The sequence below is a fragment of the Vulpes vulpes genome, chromosome 5, assembly GCF_048418805.1.
Source record: "Vulpes vulpes isolate BD-2025 chromosome 5, VulVul3, whole genome shotgun sequence".
In the NCBI taxonomy this organism is placed as follows: Eukaryota; Metazoa; Chordata; class Mammalia; order Carnivora; family Canidae; genus Vulpes; species Vulpes vulpes.
Window position 1 is genome coordinate 37,191,497 of NC_132784.1, and position 19,709 is coordinate 37,211,205.

The following is a 19,709-nucleotide window of genomic DNA, read 5'->3' on the forward strand; positions in this document are numbered from 1 at the left end:
TTAAATGGTTCAGGTCCAGTGGAGTCAGAGGTGTCCAATAACATTTACCATCTGCCAGAGATCTGGTGGCCTGTACTCTGTGCATGTGGTAGCCCTGGTTCATTGCAATGAGCAGGCTTCTGCATTAGGAAAACAGCTACCACTCTAATTTTCTCTAATTGACTTGTTGGCAGTGCTAATGGGGAGGGCAAAAGATGCAGGGACATGGAGACTGGGCCCTGACAAGCACTTGGCATGGGTGGGGACCACTGAGTAAAGTACATAATCTGTAATGAATAAAGGACTGTCAATCTGGCACATGCCAGTGGCATTTAATTCACACCAAATATTAATTAAAAATAATGATGTTCTTCTCGCTGGCTTTTGTTACCAAGTACAGCGTCTTGGTCGAGTCCCTGAGGAGCTTTCCACAGGTCTTTTGATTCACTCCTCCCACCCCAGAGAGCCATTCATCTCACTACCTTCAAGAAAGCCTCAACAGAAGCTCTTATAATAATGGGTCTCTCACCTACCAAGTCTCTGGGGAAGGAGAACCAAGAATTCTATTACCAATCCCTTATCTTTACAACCCCTATAACCAGTAAATATGCATTTAATCCTTTTTTTTCCTTTTTTTTTTTAAGATTTTATTTATTCATTCATGAGAGACACAGAGAGATAGAGAGAGAGGCAGAGACACAGGCAGAGGGAGAAGCAGGCATCATACAGAGAGCCTGACGTGGGACTCGATCCAGGGTCTCCAGGATCAGCCCTGGGCTGCAGGCGGCGCCAAACCGCTGCGCCACCAGGACTGCCCTAATCCTTTTTTTCCCTTAGTCACAGAGAGGATACTGGCCAGGAGCCATGTGTTTTAGGTGCTCCAAGAGTTATTTAGTATTTTTTCAGCCTCCGTTATCCCAATCCAAAGTATGCTGTAAGCAAGGTTGGCCAAATAGTGATGAAAACCTGACCAATAATTTGAACTCTGTGGAATCACTCAGAATATCCATAATTTAAAATAATTCCCATAAACATCCACCGAAATCCAAGTTATTTCACTAAGATTCGATCACAATGAATTCAAGTGAAAAAAACACTGCTGCACATTATTTTCCAGAGGCAACTGATACATTTTCAAGCCATCATTTCAGTAAATCCAAAAAAAAATAAATTTGCTGTCATAATTGTCATTAAGTGTATTCCTGAACAATAGGGTCTGACCATAATTAATGATTAATTCATTTGGAATTCATTATGATATTGAATGTGTTTAACTCGTTTGATTCTTCTATAGAGGGAGCAATTCCAGGCAATTCTTTTGTGATTTACTGGTTTTAAAGTTTAAGAGCTCTGAGCATGTGCAGGAAAATAGCTCCACATTGCCCTCTAGTGATGTGCCAATAAATGACACTCTCCCTTTGTATGGGGAGAAAACCCTTTTTCTGGGTTGCTCCCAGGATCTTTCCCCTCAACACGCAAATAAGATGCCAATTTCACAATATAAAAGGTGATCACTGACCACTATTAACCAATACCGGAGTGATATTTTTGTTCTTGTAGTTCAAGCTGATTTGGGGGAGCATGAAATATTCCTTTTGGTTCCTCAGGAGATCCAGGTGGAATTTGACAAAAGCACTGTACAGAGGCCAGAGGAAGCTCAAAAGATGTTAATAGGCAGGTAGACTATGAAGGATATAAGGGAAAGATTTTTTTCATAAAAAAAACGTTAAAAAAAAGTAGACAAAAAGGATTGGAGTTGACATAGGTCTTTCACTTTCTTGGAAGCTCTATGTTACTTTAGAAAAGTTAGCGAATTTACCTGGTCCTTAAATTACCAACTGAAAACAGGAGAAGACCAGACCAAATCATCTCCAGGACCACTAGCTCTGAGCAATTTTCTTATACCAGTTTCAACTCCATTGCAAATCTGTTTACCTCTCCCAAGGTGAAGCCATTGCCATGTTTTATTTAAATTTAAGCTAGGTCTCCCCTGGGGTGTGCACAGCATAGTTGGGACCTGTGGAATTTAACAATGTGTGTGATTTGTTAATCCAACAGGGTAAGAAATTTTAAAACTCCAGATTCTTTGCTAACATGTCCCATATCACGGCTAGACATCAAGGGGAAGAAGTTTCCATTACTCAGATCATCAGACTTGTAAGCAAGCATCAGTATTGAAATGACAGTTAATTTACATTTACTGTGGGGGGGAGATTAAGAAATGATGAATACTGCTCAGGAGCCAGATAGCAGCTAGATGAGGTGCACATGTTATAATTGAGATTGAGATAAAGACTGAAGCTAGTAAAATGAGCATGAGCCAGTTAAGATCTATTTTTTTTTCTCTTAAATGAGAAATAATATGCACCCCAAGAGACAGAAAGCCAATAGTGCACAAATGGCTGTGGAGGCTTTCAGAGCATGTTTTCTAGGGAGGTGTAAACTGGGCAACTGAGAGGTGGAGACAGAGAGGTAAAGGCATGAAGTCAAAATCTCCTAGACCATGCTACCTGTGAGCTTCAGCTCTTAACTCGCAGCAGGAAGTGAAGAGCCTCTGATCCAGTCACAGTCTTTACGCCGAGTTCCAAATAGAGAGATGAGCATGAAGCATACTTAATCCCTTTGCATGAAGCATACCTGCTTTATTATTTTATTTCACCCTCTTTACTTCCTTAGTATAGTTTCTAATTTGTTGCTGTTGACTTCAATGGTTGACCTGTTGACGAAGGAAGCCCAGACGTCGTCATTTATTTTTCCATGAATATGTGTAGGTTCGCATGCATTTGCATATATAGGAATCTGAGGTTATAGATTTGTGGCTTCCCTTCCATATGTTGATAGGCTAGAAGACTGCCTTCCATATGCTAATAACATCTTGGGGTGGTGGCTCCATTTGCTTCGGTGAATTACTAAGAGGAATTACTGTCTAGCACCCTCTTATACCCTGTGACAAAGTCTCTTCCTCTCTCTTTCTTGATCTCTCTTTGCTTCCCTCTCTTTCTTTCTCCTTTTCTCTCCCCTTCAGATTTAAAGAGTAAAACCAAACCAAATCAAACAAAAATCAAAATCCTTGCTCCCAAGTACATGAATTTTGAAACTGCTGACCTCTTTCTCACTTCCTTGATAAATAAATATATAGAATGATGCAAATATATACTATATGTATATTATGTGAAACCAAATTGCAGTCTGACCCACAGAAAGGCAATTTTATAGGATTTGAACTTAATGTAAATGTTTATGTTGTAGTTGTAGAGATAAATATGTTTGAAATCAGGCTTTGTCTCTACTCCATTAACTATAAAGGATATTTCCTAGCAGAAAAGTACTTTTGGGGTATTTTCCAGGCCTCTAAACTCAAATAGCATTCACAAGTTGTATCACACACTATACTGATTAATTTTATGTAGTCTTTCATTGTTCATTGTTTTGTCTGCCCAGAATTATGATTGTAACCTGATAACAGAAGTCCATCTTTTACATAAGCTCCAAGAGCATTTAACACTTGTTGACTGATTTTTTTTAAAGGTTTTATGTATTTATTCATGAGAGACACATAGAGAGAGAGGCAGAAACACAAGCAGAGGGAGGAGCAGGCTCTGTGCAGGAAGCCCGATGCGGGACTCGATCCCGGGACTCCAGGATCACACTCTGAATCAAAGGCAGATGCTCAACCTCTGAGCAACCCAGGCATCCCAACTGATTACTTTCTTATTAGTAAACTAGATTGACAGGAAAGAATTAATAAATAAAGATCCCCTCTTGTCGAGGAAGCAATTCACTTAATAGAAACCCTTTGACTACATTAAACAATTTTATTTTATTCCTCTTGGTATATGGTGGCTCTTGTGTCGTTGTGGTTTGGAATGCCAATATCTCAAATGCTAATATTTAGATCACATACAATCTCATGAAGAAAAAGCTATCTAATCAATTTTCAAAGAACACTCACTGTTAGAGATAAATTCACTCATTTTTAATACCTTTTTAATCGTAAACTGAAAGATACAGAAAACTAAAAGCAACAAATATATAGATTAATAAATTATCATAAGTTGGACTTGAACTGTTTTTTTGTTTTTTGTTTTTTGTTTTTTTGCTCTATTTCCTGCAAATTAGCATTTGGATCTGGAGGTTTAATCAGACTAAATGTGTTCTATTCTTTGCAAATATTCTGAAAGGGATGTATTCTTTCTTTAGAAGATACGTAAGACCTGTGTTTTGCTATTTTATCTTAGCAATCATGAATGCTTAATGTCCAGATCCATTTGTTCATCGGGGCTGCAAAATAGTAAAATTTGAACTATATCAATGAGTTTTTACTTGTTAGTTGGAATAATATTATAAGTGGATGCTTCTGCTTGCATGCTGTGTGGTTACATAGTCGTAGAGTTTAGAGAAAGACAGAATAAATATTTGATTCTTTACTCCATTTTCAAGATAGTAATTAGGTTTTCCGGCAGCCTCAAAAGTGACCAGCTTTTATTATTTTTTAAAATACCTTTATGAATTCTTACATTCATGTACATTTGTTGGATTTCAATTCATTGCAACTCTTACCTTTAATGAAGCTCAGATTGTCTTCATCTTTGGTCTTTGGGCACCTCTTCAATTCGATTCCTGAATCCATTTGACATGAACCTATTAGTCTTTGTTGTTGCCTTTCTATCTGGTTACATCAAGATGTTTCAGGCTCAGTTGGTATGTGTCTTACTTCAGACCAGGAATCAACCAGTTTTACAAGAACCCCTTGTTTTTCGCAGTGCAAAAAAAAAAAAAAAAAAAGAATTTTTTTCAAAATCCCAATCTGGATATTAGGGATGCTTATTATTGACAAGGTCTCTATAGACTTCTTCAGTGGACAAAACTGGAACAGACATACAATGCCCTTTGAGTTTAAACTGATTTTCTGATTATATTTTAGGAATATAAGACTTTACATACCTTTTCTATTTTACATCAATCTGTATGCCCGTCCATCCATACTAATCTTCCGGTTCTCAAGGACGCAGGAGATGATAGAATTATAATCTCTCATGATTATTCACTTGCTTTATCCCATATTACATTAGTCTCAGAATGATAATAATAATAGCATTACCATCAATAATAATTATTGAAATACTGATTTTTGCATACTTATGATTATAAGATAACTACAACAGGACATGCAGCCATTACAAAATAAAATCTCCCTCTTTTAACTATCCCTTAGTTCTAACACTTGTTTTTCACCAGTTTACTATTGGGTTATCTTTCCTGGTCATTCAGGAGCTCATTTTTCAGTAGTTCAGTAGTTTTCAGGATCACGCGAAAAATACTCCCTGGTTGCTTATATGTTGATAACAACTTGGATGTGCCCTTTATACCTAGAGTTAACTTTTGTTAACTATAAAATCCTTGAGTCACATTTTCTTATCTTGGATATCTCAAATAAATGACTTCAGTTCCCTCTGGCATAAAATGTGACTATCCAAAAGTCTGATCATAACTGAAGTTTCCCCCTTTCAAGGCATGTATTCTTTCTGTCCAGATGCCTTAAAGATTTTTTTTTAACTCAGTAGAAGTTTCTTGAATTATGCTTTTTAGTATTTGTTCTATTCCCCCTTTTTTGGTTTTCTTCCTCAAGAACAATTATTACTTGTTGGTTAGACTTTCCTTCTCTTCTATTCATCACTCTCTCCTGCATTCTCTTTTACTCTCTCTTAATTTCTTTTTGTTTAGTTTTTTCTTGTGCTTGTTTGTTCATCTAGTTACTCTTTATTTTTAAAATTATTTTTTTGCTTACACATTCTTTCTTGAATTATGTCACCTCCTTTCTGAGGTGGGTTTTTTTTTTTCCTAATTGTAATTTATGTTACTCTTGCATATCTGGCATTTAATTTTCTTATTGTTGTTTATTTAGCTCATTTTGAAATAATAAATTACAGGTTTGATCTACTTTCCTTGTGTATTTTCGATCTCTTTTTGGGGTGTGCTTGTCTACAGGAATGAGACTCTCTTCAGTTTATTTTGTTATTTTATTAAACTCAACAGATTTTTGTTGCTTACTTTCTTTCACATGACCTGTCTCCTTACGTTCCCAGATGTTCAAACTGCTTTTCTAAATACACAGAGCTCCTCTCCTGTCTTTTTTTCATTAGACCAGAGCTGAGGTCTCAGCAAACGGTAGCCTGCTGGCCATACCAGGTCCTATTTTTGTTTGAACCCCACTGAAGTAAGAATGATTTTTACATTTCTGAAGAGTTGTATAGGCAAATACATGACAGAGACGATGTGGTCTGTAAAGCTAGATCTTTACTATCGGGACCCCTTACAAGGAAAGTGGGTCAACTCCAGAAACACACTAAAAACTATATGGCAGCTCGGTTTCCAAATTTCATGACTTTTCTCTCTTCTACTTTTATCTGGTCTTTCTCTTCCCTTCATTTCTGTTGCTTCTGTGTGCTCAAATTGTAACTCTGGTCCCAGGAGTTTATTCCCAGTGTAAGTCCTGTCCTGGAGAGGAGATTGCCAGCTAGTTTTGAGTATTGATATTTACTGTCCTCAGATTGGTCTGCTGCATTTGCTATCATTAACTGATAACTATTTTAGAATTATCTTGTTTTGAAGTTTGATGTTTCTCTCTGATTTCTCCTACACCAATGCAGATAACATACAAGTTCTAAAGTTGCTTGTGGTTTGACCCCATGCAACTGTATTTCAGTTTGGGGGTATAGCTTGTCACCTACTTTTGTTGTAACTGTCCAAATGCTTCTGGTTGTCTATCTAGTCATTCAGTCTCTTTTTATGTGGATTCAGGAAAACTAAAAACTATATTGTCACCACTGCCACTTTCTTCCCAGGAATCAAACTCACTCATTTTTAAACAATTTACTTAATAAATCACATTAAATTTTATTGCAGGAAAATGTTTACCCTGGATATTTCAGTAACTACATAAATCAGCATGTTTATTTTCTTTCTGTTTTTCTCCAGAGTCAAGTTCCCATTACGTAATCTCCCTAAAAGCTTTTAACAATGCAGGAGAAGGAGTTCCACTTTATGAAAGTGCCACCACCAGATCCATAACAGGTAAGCTGAAATAGTCAATCCTCTTGTGACAAGGTAGTCAGTGTTTGAGTGGTGGTGGAAAAAAACAAAACAAAATAAAAAACAAAAACCCCCACAAACATAAAGCAAAATAAAACAAAATACAAAGGAAAAAACAAACAAACAAATTGTATGTCGTCATATTCTGAGCCTTAAGTGGGTATGCATAGTTGTGTATGCATGTATATACATATACACACACGGGTTCCTTATTTTCTTGTTTTACAAAATTAAGTGAGAGGAAGTCAGTCTATAAATTAGTGCATAGATCTCTCCTTCTCTCAGTAGCTCATATTGTGGTGTCTTGATACCATTCTTCACTCTCCTGAACATCTTGTCTGATTTTGCAAATCAGTACAATTTAGGCAGGCACTATGCAAAAAGCTACCAACTGCTCGGCCCAAGTGACCACTTTCTTCTCTACAGAGGATCCTTCAAACTACTGTGACAAGGAAGGACTGACCTGGACTAGGCTGAGTAGACAGGTGGCTTTCTCCTGAGCCAGGCCTATAGGTCACTCCAACAGTGCCCAGAGCCTATGACGTTGAAAGACTGGCTGCTTCCAGGGTTTGACACCTCTAGGAATTCTTATGGGAGTTGGACTGGAAAGGCAGCACACAAGAGAAAAAGAGCCCAAGGAACTCAGAAAGGAATGGGTACGAGAATGAGATTCACACAGACTGTTTGTGAGCAAAGCTGGGTGTACCCATAAATAGAACACCACCTCTGGGGGCTGTTAGAGTCCGTGAAAAGTCACATCACCACCCCCAATAGCCTTTTGTCTGAAATCTAGAAGTAAAACCCAAGAGGTCCATCTTCTTAATGAATTCTTTGATCCTGCCCCCTTTCAAAACCAACCAGCCTCAGACCTCATCTAACTCATCAGTAACTTTCACCTCGATGAGAATAAAGGGTCTGAAATCAGGACTTCATAGTGAACACTAGAGAACGTGAATAACTACTGGGTGCCTGAGTATGAAGTCCTGACAGGAGGAATGAATCAACATAGAACAAACAGTGGGGTCTGTGATTTCTGCCCATCACCTCAATTTATATAAACCTCGGTACGGTGTGTTTTCCAGACCCACAAGCTCCATTCAAAGACTATCCTGAGAATAAGAGTTGTAAAGTGAATTCATGGTTGTTACATGATGGTTTCTCAATATACACCATCACTTAATAGATTTCAACCAGATTTTCTTGTAGAGCAAAGTTATTGTCCAGAGTCTCCTGGAATCTTTTGCTTCTGTTTTCAAGGTCTATGACCTGCCTAAAGTGGTATGCAGAATATGGGAGGGCGGTATGTGTCTGTATTAATTTATCTGTGGAGACAGTATGGCTCTCTCATTGTGTTATCAAAGGGGTTCATGCCTCCCCCAAAGGGCAAATAAGAAGTATTACCCAAGAGAATATCTAATATCAAACATATTATTCCTAAATGCCATGGAGGTCCAGAATAGGAAACCATGAGAGAACATGATGGAGGATGTCTAGAATTTTCATTTCCCTTTATTCTCTTGTTCCACCAGCAGTGAAATTCTTTGGGAGCTAGCAGGCCACTTGAACTGTACTTGTCCTTTCCATCATTTGTACTTAGTAAGCCATCTCTTTCCCACCTGTGGTTAAAGATGTTGAGCACCTGCTCATCAATGTGACCTTGAGCTTGTGATCAGACCACACAAATTAAAGTGTGACTAGTCTTTTCGAACACTATTTTCTTACCAAAACCCAAGCCCACAAACAAGGGATACTCAGGTGACAAAAAAATAAAATCAACTTTGAGCAGAAAGTAGTAGTAAAAATAGAGTTTAGATAAACTGAAGAGAAGTTGCTTATAAGGAACCATTTGGGGCATCAACTTCTGGCTTCACATTTGTTACCATTCCTTAATCCTCAGCATATGGCATTCCCAGAGTGGTTTCTAAAACACCAGTGATCCATAAGACTATTTTTCCCTGATAGAACTCTAATCCTAATGACTCTGGGAAATGAATGGATACCAAAAGTTGGAAATCATGTGAGGCATTTTCTTATTGGAGTGAAGTCGGTAGGGGGTTGAAAGCAAATGAATAAAATCGGTCCTTTCTAAAGGGAAAGCATACATTTTTCCTGGATTTGGCAGACTTATTTTATTGTGTTTCCACACGCTGTGGAGAACAAAGGACAAATAAATGGAATCAAAGGTTAAGGTTCTGGAAGAAGTTCTATCAATAAATGTGTCATAGTGCCACAGAGAGGACATTCTCTGCCTCTGACTTCCCCAAGTATTCCCATGAGCAGACTTGGAAGAGGCCCGCATAAAGTAAATAAAAAAGTCAGAAGCAATAAATGGACCAGGGTGGAGTAAGCATCAGGCCATGATGATTTCCAAAAGCCCGTGCTCTCAGGTGTTGGGATGCTCAGGAGCCTCATCTCATCCTGAACACACTAGTATTAGAGCTGAGGAAAGTTTCACCAGGTCAAATGGGCATGTTAAGAGTTTAGTTTGTGCAGTAGAGCTTTTTAGTTCTTATGGTTGCAAGAACAAGACATTTTGGGCCTGGAAAAAGAAAGAAGGCAGGGGAATAAGGAGGTGTGTTGTCTGAATTTGTTTATTCTCAACTGTTTTATCCATGTCTGAATGAAGTATAATCCAGATGTAAAATCATGTGATTATTTTAAAAGCTTGTTTTGAACTTTAGAATGTGAACTGAAAATTCATGAACTCTTACCAAAACATTTATTAGGAATTGAATAGGCTTCTCTTTTTAGCAACAGTTGTGAGGCTATGTTTCGTCTTTTTAATTTTTAATTTTAGTTTTTAATCCTGAATAAAACCACTACAAAACAACAGCATATAAGGCACCTAAAAACTGGGAAGAAGTCATTTAGCAACAAAAAAATATTTTTTTTAGCAACAACCAAAATAGCTTTTAATATACTCAGTTTCTGTCCAGAGAAAAAGGTAGTTAGCAGTGTATGTAGCATGCGTGTGTTTAGAGTAGTACTTGCTAACCACTAGAACATTCCACTTTGTTGAAAAAGCTCTATATATCTATAGTATCCAAGATGATAGATTGGCTTATATGGCCGTGGGATACTTAAAATTGACTAGTGTAACAGAAGTGATTTTTTTTTTTCAGAAGTGATTTTTAAATTGTATTTAATTTTAAATAATTAAAATTTAAATTGTCCGTGTAAGTAGTGGCTCTTGTATTATTAGTACAGATCTAAAGGAGATGGCAAGTAGAATGACAAGCCATGCCTGAAAACAAATTTCCTTTAAAAAGTCTAGAGAAACTTGGCCAGGGATAGAAAATCTTAAATTATGTAAGCCCAAAGATAAATACCAACAAATATTACTTAAAATTGGAGGGATGCATTCTATGGAACTGAGACTCCAAGAAAATCAGTAAGTCATGAAGAATATACTATTATAAAATCCGGAAACAGCTAGATGAATGTTAGCATTTCTTGAAGGAGAATCACTACTTTTCAAAACCTTATATATGGCACCTGTGGCAGATTATTAAATTCGTATGGGTTTAAAAGCCAAGTTAAGCAAAGAAACAACAAATATGGCATAACACATTACGTAGGTTGGTCCAAAAAGATGTTTGTGATTCAGAGCAGTCTTCCTGTGTGTATAACATTCTTTTTGGAAAGTCGGCTAACGATAGAAAGAAGGGAGGCAGCACCTGCTTCAGTTTGGCCAAACACCTGCCACCAATGTGCCAACCTAATGACTGATCAGGGATCCTCCCAGAGGCTCTTCAACTCCCCCTTCATCATTTCATAAATCCATTTGGGTTTAAAGGAGCCCTTAATAAAAAGACACATCAAAGGAAAATACGGAAAGCCTGGGCTCTGTCATTAAATTTTAAACACACATTTTTCTTTCTCTCTTTCTCTCTCTCTTTTTTTTTTTCTTTCCTTTTGTTCTATTTTTTTTGTTGTTTTCGGGTTTTATATTTTTCTCCAAAGACCACAGCCCAGTAAACTACTAAATAATTCATTGGAAAACAGAGCAATGTACAGGGGATAGGTATTTGAAATACAGTGGACAAAGTGAAGTCATCATCAAAACCAGCCAGCAGCTGCTGTGCTTGGAACCCGGCTATTTAAAAATCTAAACTCTGTGTGTACACTGCTTCAGACACTCTACATTTTAGCAGGTCATCTCCCTAAATGTCATCATGTGCCTAGCCTGAGGGCTTTTTTTGTTGTTGTTAGTGAAAATACCTATTACATGATTTAAAAGTAAAATTTCAAAAACTGAACAGTCTTAGGAATAAAATAAAAGGCTCAAAATTGGACACTCACTATGACCACAAGATAAGTTCTTCTAATTCTGATATCCTCAGCCTAAAAATGAGTACAAAATTTTTTAGAGAATTTTATAACATTATAAAATTTTATAATGACCACGTGTGGTCATTATACACGTGTCATTATGCAGGTTCTGATTATGCTAATCAGGATCAAAGCCTGTGTGTACCTCACACAGTTCCTTCTGTCTCCCCAGTCAATAATATAAAGTCTTCCCATGAACTTGACATTTTGGAACAAGTAATATGAACTATAGGTATGCCTTAAGAGTCTAAAAACTTAATTACTCTGTGGGAAAGTGGGTAAAACAGACACTTCCATACTTTCCTTAAGGATTTCAATCTGAGAAAGCCTGCCACACCAAGTGCTAGAGGAAAGTTAGTTGTCACCAACGTATCATTGGCCCACATGGACCATGGACTTGGTCAATCACGCTTTACGCAATCATAGCCATAGACGGATTGCCGTAGACCGAAGGGCCCTTTGGGCTTTATTATTTGTTTCTTGTCTAACAATATTTACACAGATAAAGCCTAAGCAACGATGAAAGCATTAGAGAAACCAAATCAAGTTATAAAAGGAGAAAAACAAGCATAAAAAACAGTTATTATATAGGCATTTATTTCCTTTACAGGAGGAAATAAAGCAGATGCTCCTTTTGATCTTGTTATTTTCAGTTATCCGTATAGTTATAAAACTGACAAGTCCTATACTAGACCCTGGAAGAAGCAATGTGCAACACTCCAAGAAGAAATGGACTTTTAAAATATATAGCTAGAAATGACCACCAAAAGTGGAGTTGATAAAACCACTGTAAGGAAATGAGTGAATTACGGAAAATAGTTATTTTTGTAATATAGCAATACTGTTTCTAACGAGTTTTCCGATTGAATTAATTGTATTTTTTTCTGTTCTTCTCATGTTCCCTTTCATCATTATTGCCATGCATTTAACTCATTGTGATGTGTTACCACTGATATTTCTTTTTTTAACTCTTTTATTTATGTATTTATTTGTTTGTTTCATTTGGCGGGTTTTTAAACCCAGATCCCACTGACCCAGTTGATTATTATCCTTTGCTTGATGATTTCCCCACCTCGGTCCCAGATGTCTCCACCCCCATGCTCCCACCAGTAGGTGTACAGGCTGTGGCTCTTACCCACGATGCCGTGAGGGTCAGCTGGGCAGACAACTCTGTCCCTAAGAACCAAAAAACATCTGAAGTGCGACTTTACACTGTCCGGTGGAGGACCAGCTTTTCTGCGAATGCGAAATACAAGGTGAAGTTCTAATTGATAGTGTAAACTTTAAAATGAATTGTCATTTGCTTAATACATTGTTTTAAATGCTTCCTGGACTGTCATGAGTCATTTTGCTAGCAGTGGCACTAAATGGAAAACAAAGCATTTTAGTAGCTCAATATCTAAAATTAGAATGGGAATAATTGTATCTTAGGAAACAATTCTAAGGCGAGGTAGAAAAAACATCAGGAGATGCAAAAGGTTATTTGAATTCCACCAGATGCTGCATTTGTATAAATAATTTGATTCTGTACAAGGGAATGCTGTTTTCCTTTAAAAATAGCAGGGCTCCACATTAATTTTCGGGGTATATTCGGGTGTCTTTCTTTTTATTTGGAATCTAGATTGACACCAAAGGCAACCCTATTAATGTTACAGAGACCCATTTTATAGTGCATATGACTGGGAACACAGCTGCAAGATTTTGCTATAAAGTCCTTCGAAAGCACTCTAAGCCATTGGCATCTACTTCCTCAATTAGCCTTGAAGCACACTGATGTGGCGAAGGAAACCACAGTGCACACTCCCCTTTAACTAATTTGAATTAGACCAACCCTTTCACGGAGTCATCCCACAACCCTACTAAGAGCTCTGAAGCAATAGATATTTGAGGCATTGTCTTTACTACTTTTAAATCCCTGTCAGCCAGCCTTAGCAACCCCAGCAATTAGTTCAGTACAGGGACAATTCTGTCACCTCCTAAGCCTGCCACAATGTTAGTACATACAAACAATGTGTAAAATGTAGACTAAAATGAGAAAATCAACGAGGACCGTCAAGTACCTACTACTACGTACCCAGAACTGTACAAGATTATAGAGGCAGTTAAACACCGTTGAGATGTTGCCATTTAACATGTTACGTGTAATTTTAGAATGGGTAAGGCACTCAGTTCCATTGATATACTTCAAAGAACTGCTAAGTGACTCAAGTGAGATAATATATATCATTATATATATACATATTAATGATATATAAAATAAAAGCTTCACAAGATGAAGAAGATAGCTTTAAAAATAAGATCATATATGGTATCCAATAACCAAGGAACCAAGGGTTCAATCCTGGCACTCCAGCTTCTTCAGACACCCCTTATCTGAGAAGGGAAGATCCCTTTTCTTTACCACTCTACTGGGGTAGCTCTCAGAGAGAATTCGAATCTCTTGACATTTTATCCAGTGTTATTTCCACTAAACCGCCATCTTGCGTAATCTAGCCTCTACTCAGTGGTGATTTCAGGGATGGCAATACCCTTTGGGAGTGTCTGACTCTAAAGGCCCTGAAGATAAAGCCAAATCCCACCAATGATACTGTAAATCTGCCTCTTCCCTGCTGTAGCCATGCTGGATCTGCTTCTAGTCTCTTTCAACTTTTAACTGGTATAAAATTCACATTTCATCATAAATCAGTTTTTAGTTGAAACCGTTTTAAGAAGCTTTCTTTGGTACTGCCGCCCTGCTAGGTCAGGTATTTGGAAAAACTCTCCAGGCAAGTCCAAAATAGTATCATTGATATAACATATGTTTTAAGTACCCTATCCATCTCCTTGCAGTATTAGATTTAAGACTCAGCAGAACTATAAATAAAGATAACATTATCAGATAAGACAACCAATGAACCAAATGACAACCAAACCAATGAGAACCAATGTTCTCAACATATGAGAACATTAAAAAAAAGTCTCTTTGTATACAGATTGCCCAATTCTAAGTTTACCTATAAAAGACTACTTTTAAAAATGTTATGCTCATCATTGCTGTACTTTGTCGATACATCCATTTCACAGAATGGCCATGGGTACTTTGCCAGTATGTGAAATGTTCTAAAGGACAATAATTGTTCTCTGAGGAATGGCTTAAGTTCCAGAATTTCTTGGGGCAGATTATTTCAGTTGATTAGTTAATACAGCAGATATGGAATTACTGAATCTCACAAAGAGTGCCTGTAAAGGAAGACTCAAAACAAAAACTATTCCTTGTAAGCAGAGGCTGGCTTCTCTCTTGGATTGAAATTTAGGAATAAAAGAAAAGATTTTAAACATTCCTCTTCCCACGGTCTTCCCTGACCTAAGACTTTCAGCTACTACAATTCCGTCCCCGCCTCCCCCACCCCCATACACACTCATACTCTACATCCTCACCCTGAGAAGAAGAGTGTTACAGGAAAGGGCAGGGCAGGGTAAGTTGGAGAGCAAGGATAAATACAGAACACATCAAGCCCAGTAGAAAGCAATACAATAAGCTGAAATTTTACAAATAATGGTAATAGAATGCTTTGGTTTTATATTGTGAACTTCTCAAACTACTTTCATATCTCTTACTCCATCTCACTCCCCACTGCAGCTTTATAAGGTAGGCAGACCATACACAAGATACAGGGGGAAAAAATAAATACATGGCGTCTAATGACCTGGGTGCAAGAATTGGCTGTGTCCTGTCCTGTTACTGAACTCGCTCAATCTCATTTTTCTCAACTGTATGTTTGGAATATTCACACTTACTGTAAAAAGAGTAAGATTCTCCATAGTTAAGCATGTATGTAGACCCCTTTACGAAGACATCAGTAGGTTGTGTAACTTGAAAAAGATTTCCCGTGAAACTGCAGCTGGCGCTCAGGTGACCTAGTGGCATTATCCAAAGCTATCCTCACAGGAGTGCCCTCTACTTCACTTAATCCCAAATCAAGCTATATTCCAGACATTTATATTTCGGTTGTCTAAAACTCTGTTTTGATTTTCCTTATCAGGAGGACGAATCTTCTATAATTTACTTCCTACTAAAGTGATTAATCATGTTTTATACGTATTTCTATTCAAAGGACATTCACTGAATATTGACTGGTGATTACCAGATATAACATGGCTATTACAGAAGATACAAAGATGTGCAAGACTCAGTCTTGCACACCCTCAAGATACTTCAAATTCCATAGGGAACTTAACACCTGCCTAAAGTTATATATCATATTAGCAAATGCATGAAATATTGTGGCTAACATTTACTGAATATGTTCTCTGGACCAGATTCAATATTTTACTTTACAGACCCTTTAAATAATGCTGGGAGCTCAGTGCTATGGTTATCTCCATTTTATGGATGAGGAAGAGAGGCTCAGAGAGGTAGTATCTGTTGTATTCTATGCTCACAAAAATAACTGGCCATGATTTTTCCAAAGTACTTCTAGGCTAATTATTTGTTCTGAGCAATAACTTTCCATGAAGTTCCTGAGAAAACCCAGTGAATTCATGGTATTTTACAGAATGCAAGTGTGTCATTCTAAAACACAAACAAGGACAGTGTTGCTTATGTCCTCCCAAACACTAGTGATGTTTATGCTCGAGGACTAGTTTTTAAAAAGTATGATTCTTTCCTCCTAGCTGAAATATTTCTCATTGCCCCATTTCTCCCCTTATCTCCATTTCTAAGACATAAAGGTGTTCATGATACTAAAGGAAGACAAGATTGGAAGTTATATAACAGCATGCCAGGTACTAGCTGCCCATGTCGCATTTTATTTGATGGAATTCTTTCTTTCTGACGCTGCACAGTATTTTTACATTTACTTAGGCCTACATTTTTACAGCTATTTTTAAGAAGAGCTTCTGATAGATGTTTATGAGGTCATCACTTTAATAGGATGGATGGGCATACCGTCAAAATGTTATTAGTACAGTTAAATATTTATTTGGTTTTGTAATGAAATGTAGGATTTTCATAGCTATTATCTAAGGACTCATAGTAGAATAAAAAAGATATACCACACTACAGTAGTAGAGGAGGAGTTAGGTGTGACATAGGTGGTGGAAAAGAGCTTTCCTTGATTTTCTAAACATAGATATGTAATAAATGTAATAAATATACAAGTAAAATGAAATATTAAACTTCGGCAGAGGATCAAGATCTAAATACCAAACATAAATTGATACTTATAAGAGGGATAAATAGGCAACATTTTCCTGGTCATATGGAAAATATTCAATTAACCTGGAAGATCAACTATTTTTTTTTCCTCATTTACATTTTGATCTCTTGAGTAAGCAATAAAAAATAGATAATTTATTTCCTACCAAAACATCTGTAACCTGCTATTTAAAAGACAAAGAATGAATTCAAAAGACAAATAGTAATACTAATATAATCTTTAGTGTTAGTGTTCTAAAACAAAACAAGGACAATATTGCCTACTGGCCTCCCAAACACCAGTGATGTTTATGCTCAAATAGATACTTATCCAATATGTAGTTCTCTTCCTAATCAATTGCTCCAGTGGCCATACTTACATGTGTATTTAATGTGAACTTTGCATAAAAAGAAGACTACACAGATACAACATTGCTTTTGTTTATTTTCTTTATAATAGCCAAACAGATTCTGGAATCACTACAGTTTTGTGCTATAAAGAATTTTTAAAAAATCACAAGCAGTAGAACTCTAAATGTTAATTTTATTACCAGTGGAAAATAATCGTGAAAATCTATTTGCAATATCTATTGAAAAAATGATTTTGATTATTACAAATAAATTAAAGTTAAAATGCAGATTACCTTAAAAATGGAATTGATAGAAGCAAGCAGAATTGGTCCTGACACCGTGGTTATTTCCCTACTTGGGAAAATTATCAGCTAGCTGCCCCTCTGAACATCACACTTGATTTTATCCATTATGTTTTGGATGTACAATCAGGCAGTGTAAACTGGTTGACAGAAAGGAAGTAGAGCCAGGGCCGTGCCTTAGCTCTTACGCTATTTGGAAATAGACTCCTTTTTTTTTTGTTGTTGTTATTTGATAGTCTCTTTACATGTTTACATTTACCAAGTTGATAGAGTTCATCTTTTTCTCTTTGGTTATTCCCCACTTGTACAGTCAGAAGACACAACATCTCTGAGTTACACAGCAACAGGCCTCAAACCCAACACAATGTATGAGTTCTCGGTCATGGTAACAAAAAACAGAAGGTCAAGCACATGGAGCATGACTGCCCATGCCACCACGTATGAAGCAGGTATGTGAAGAAAGGCTTGCTTCCAAATTTCTATTTTTGGAATAGAATATTTTGATGGTGTTTCCCATGTTTTGTGGAGGTTGGAACATACATGCACTATGATGGTCTAAGTTATGCCTTATCCTGCCGAAAACATTTTATACTTTGTAGTTCAAAGCACTTTTATATCAAGTATCATTGTCCCCACTCTAGAAAACAAAACAAAACGAGTCCCCAGTGAATTGAGTAATCTAGTTTTAATCTGGGCATTAACTCCAGAAATCTGAATATAAATCTTTTCTTTGACCCCTTTAAATAAAGGCAGAAATCCATACACTGAACTCTGTCCAAAACATTTGAATCTTTGATTAGCGGTTATGGTGAGTATTTACTTTTTTGGAAATAAATTAGATACAATGCTTTACAACCATAATCGCATTGATGTTTACCGTAAATAACCTCGGCTGGGTATGGGAAGAAGTTTCTGGGTGGTTATGTTCACTCCTTAGAAATAAGACAATGATATGGAAAAACCCTCATGCAATTTGAAATAGTTCAAATCACAGGAAAATGCAATTCACTGTAAATTTTACCAGTCACATTTACTATGGATCGTAAATGTTGAATTTATAACCTTAGCAGACATGCAGTGCACTTGGCTTTTATAGTTCGCGGAAATCCAACATCTGAAGAATACAGGGTTTAGCATGCTGTTTGACTGGTTTCATGGTATTCTCTTTCGGGGTAAACTATACCACACATTTCCAAATTTAAAAATATATATACCAATAAAACTCTCTGGGTAAGTCGAATTTCTTTTTCCATTAGGATTTGTCCCGTAGCATTGCAGTTCTTTTATTCCAAGCTACTACCTTAATTCAGAGGGTTCACTGTTAATATTTTTTTAAATTTGGGGGATACGTCTTTCTATAAGAAGTGTTCTAGTTTGTCTGATTTAATTCCAACATTCTCCTTTCTTTTCTTCATCTTCTTCTATTTTATACGTTTATGTATATTAACTCTTACCCCTAGAATTCTACTCTGGATACCAATGTTCACAGCTTCTTAGGAAGAATAAGACATGCTGAGTGGGTTATGTCCTATGGGGAGAATAAGGGCCCTGCTCTTCCTTACTTAAAAAAAAGATGAGGGCAGCCCGGGTGGCTCAGCGGGTTTAGGGTCACCTTGGGCCCAGGGCATGATCCTGCAGACTTAGGATCGAATCCCATGTCGGACTCCCTGCAGGGAGCCTGCTTCTCCCTCTGCCTGGGTCTCTGCCTTTCTCTCTCTCTGTGTCTCTCATGAAAAAATAAAATCTTTAAAAAAAAAAAAAGATGAAAGGAGTTAAACAGAAACCAATGAAACATCAGGTCTTCCCTGAACGAAAGAAAGTAGTAATTTCCTCTTACAGCAAGCGAATTCATTCATTTTTCCCATTCATAAACATCAAATGGACCCTAACATCTGGCTTGATAAATATATCCTATTCATTTCTCATCAACTGCCTAGCCTGGTAGGGACACCAACGGTGAGACCCATTGCTGACAAAAAGATATTAACTGCTAGAAAGTGGTTAGTGGGAAGGTGATTGTCAAAACAGATAATGATCTGGACAAAAGTGTAAATAGCATGAGGATGAGATCCCTGGGTGATGATGAGAAGCAAAAAGTAATTCACAAGTCTCTGCAGACTTTATAACTGTGAGAAGGAAATGAAGTGAATGAAATAGTTCTAGGTTTGCTTCTAATTCTGCAGTAACATAAAGACTATATGGGACTGCATAGTTATGCACTTGTGCTGAAATTGCTTGCGATGGGCAAATCCTTGAAATAAAGCATTCCATTCTGTCCATGTGATAAACCCTTAATTTTATTCTAGTTAAGTAAAATAGAAATAACTGGAAGGACATTTACAATCATGAAATAATACAGGAAAAAAACAAAAACCTGAGGTAACATAAGAAATAAAACCACAGAGTTTGGGGCAAGGTGGAATCCGAACATTGATCCAAGGATAAATTCTGTCTGGAGAAATAAAGAGAGGTTTCAC

The 19,709-nt window shown here is 37.0% G+C and overlaps 1 protein-coding gene across 4 annotated transcripts in view; it reads left to right on the plus strand.

Moving 5' to 3' along the window:
* The window catches only part of DCC (DCC netrin 1 receptor), a 1,087,624-nt gene that overhangs the window by 955,492 nt on the left and 112,423 nt on the right, over positions 1-19,709 (plus strand). For 2 of the 4 annotated variants that reach the window (XM_025997616.2, XM_072757869.1), the window contains exons 16-18: positions 6,958-7,053; positions 12,427-12,659; positions 17,543-17,681. In XM_025997616.2, coding sequence (XP_025853401.1) covers positions 6,958-7,053; positions 12,427-12,659; positions 17,543-17,681 — 468 coding nt within the window. The remainder of the gene's footprint in view (positions 1-6,957; positions 7,054-12,426; positions 12,660-17,542; positions 17,682-19,709) is intronic. The other 2 variants (XM_072757871.1, XM_072757870.1) reach the window with 1 other exon arrangement.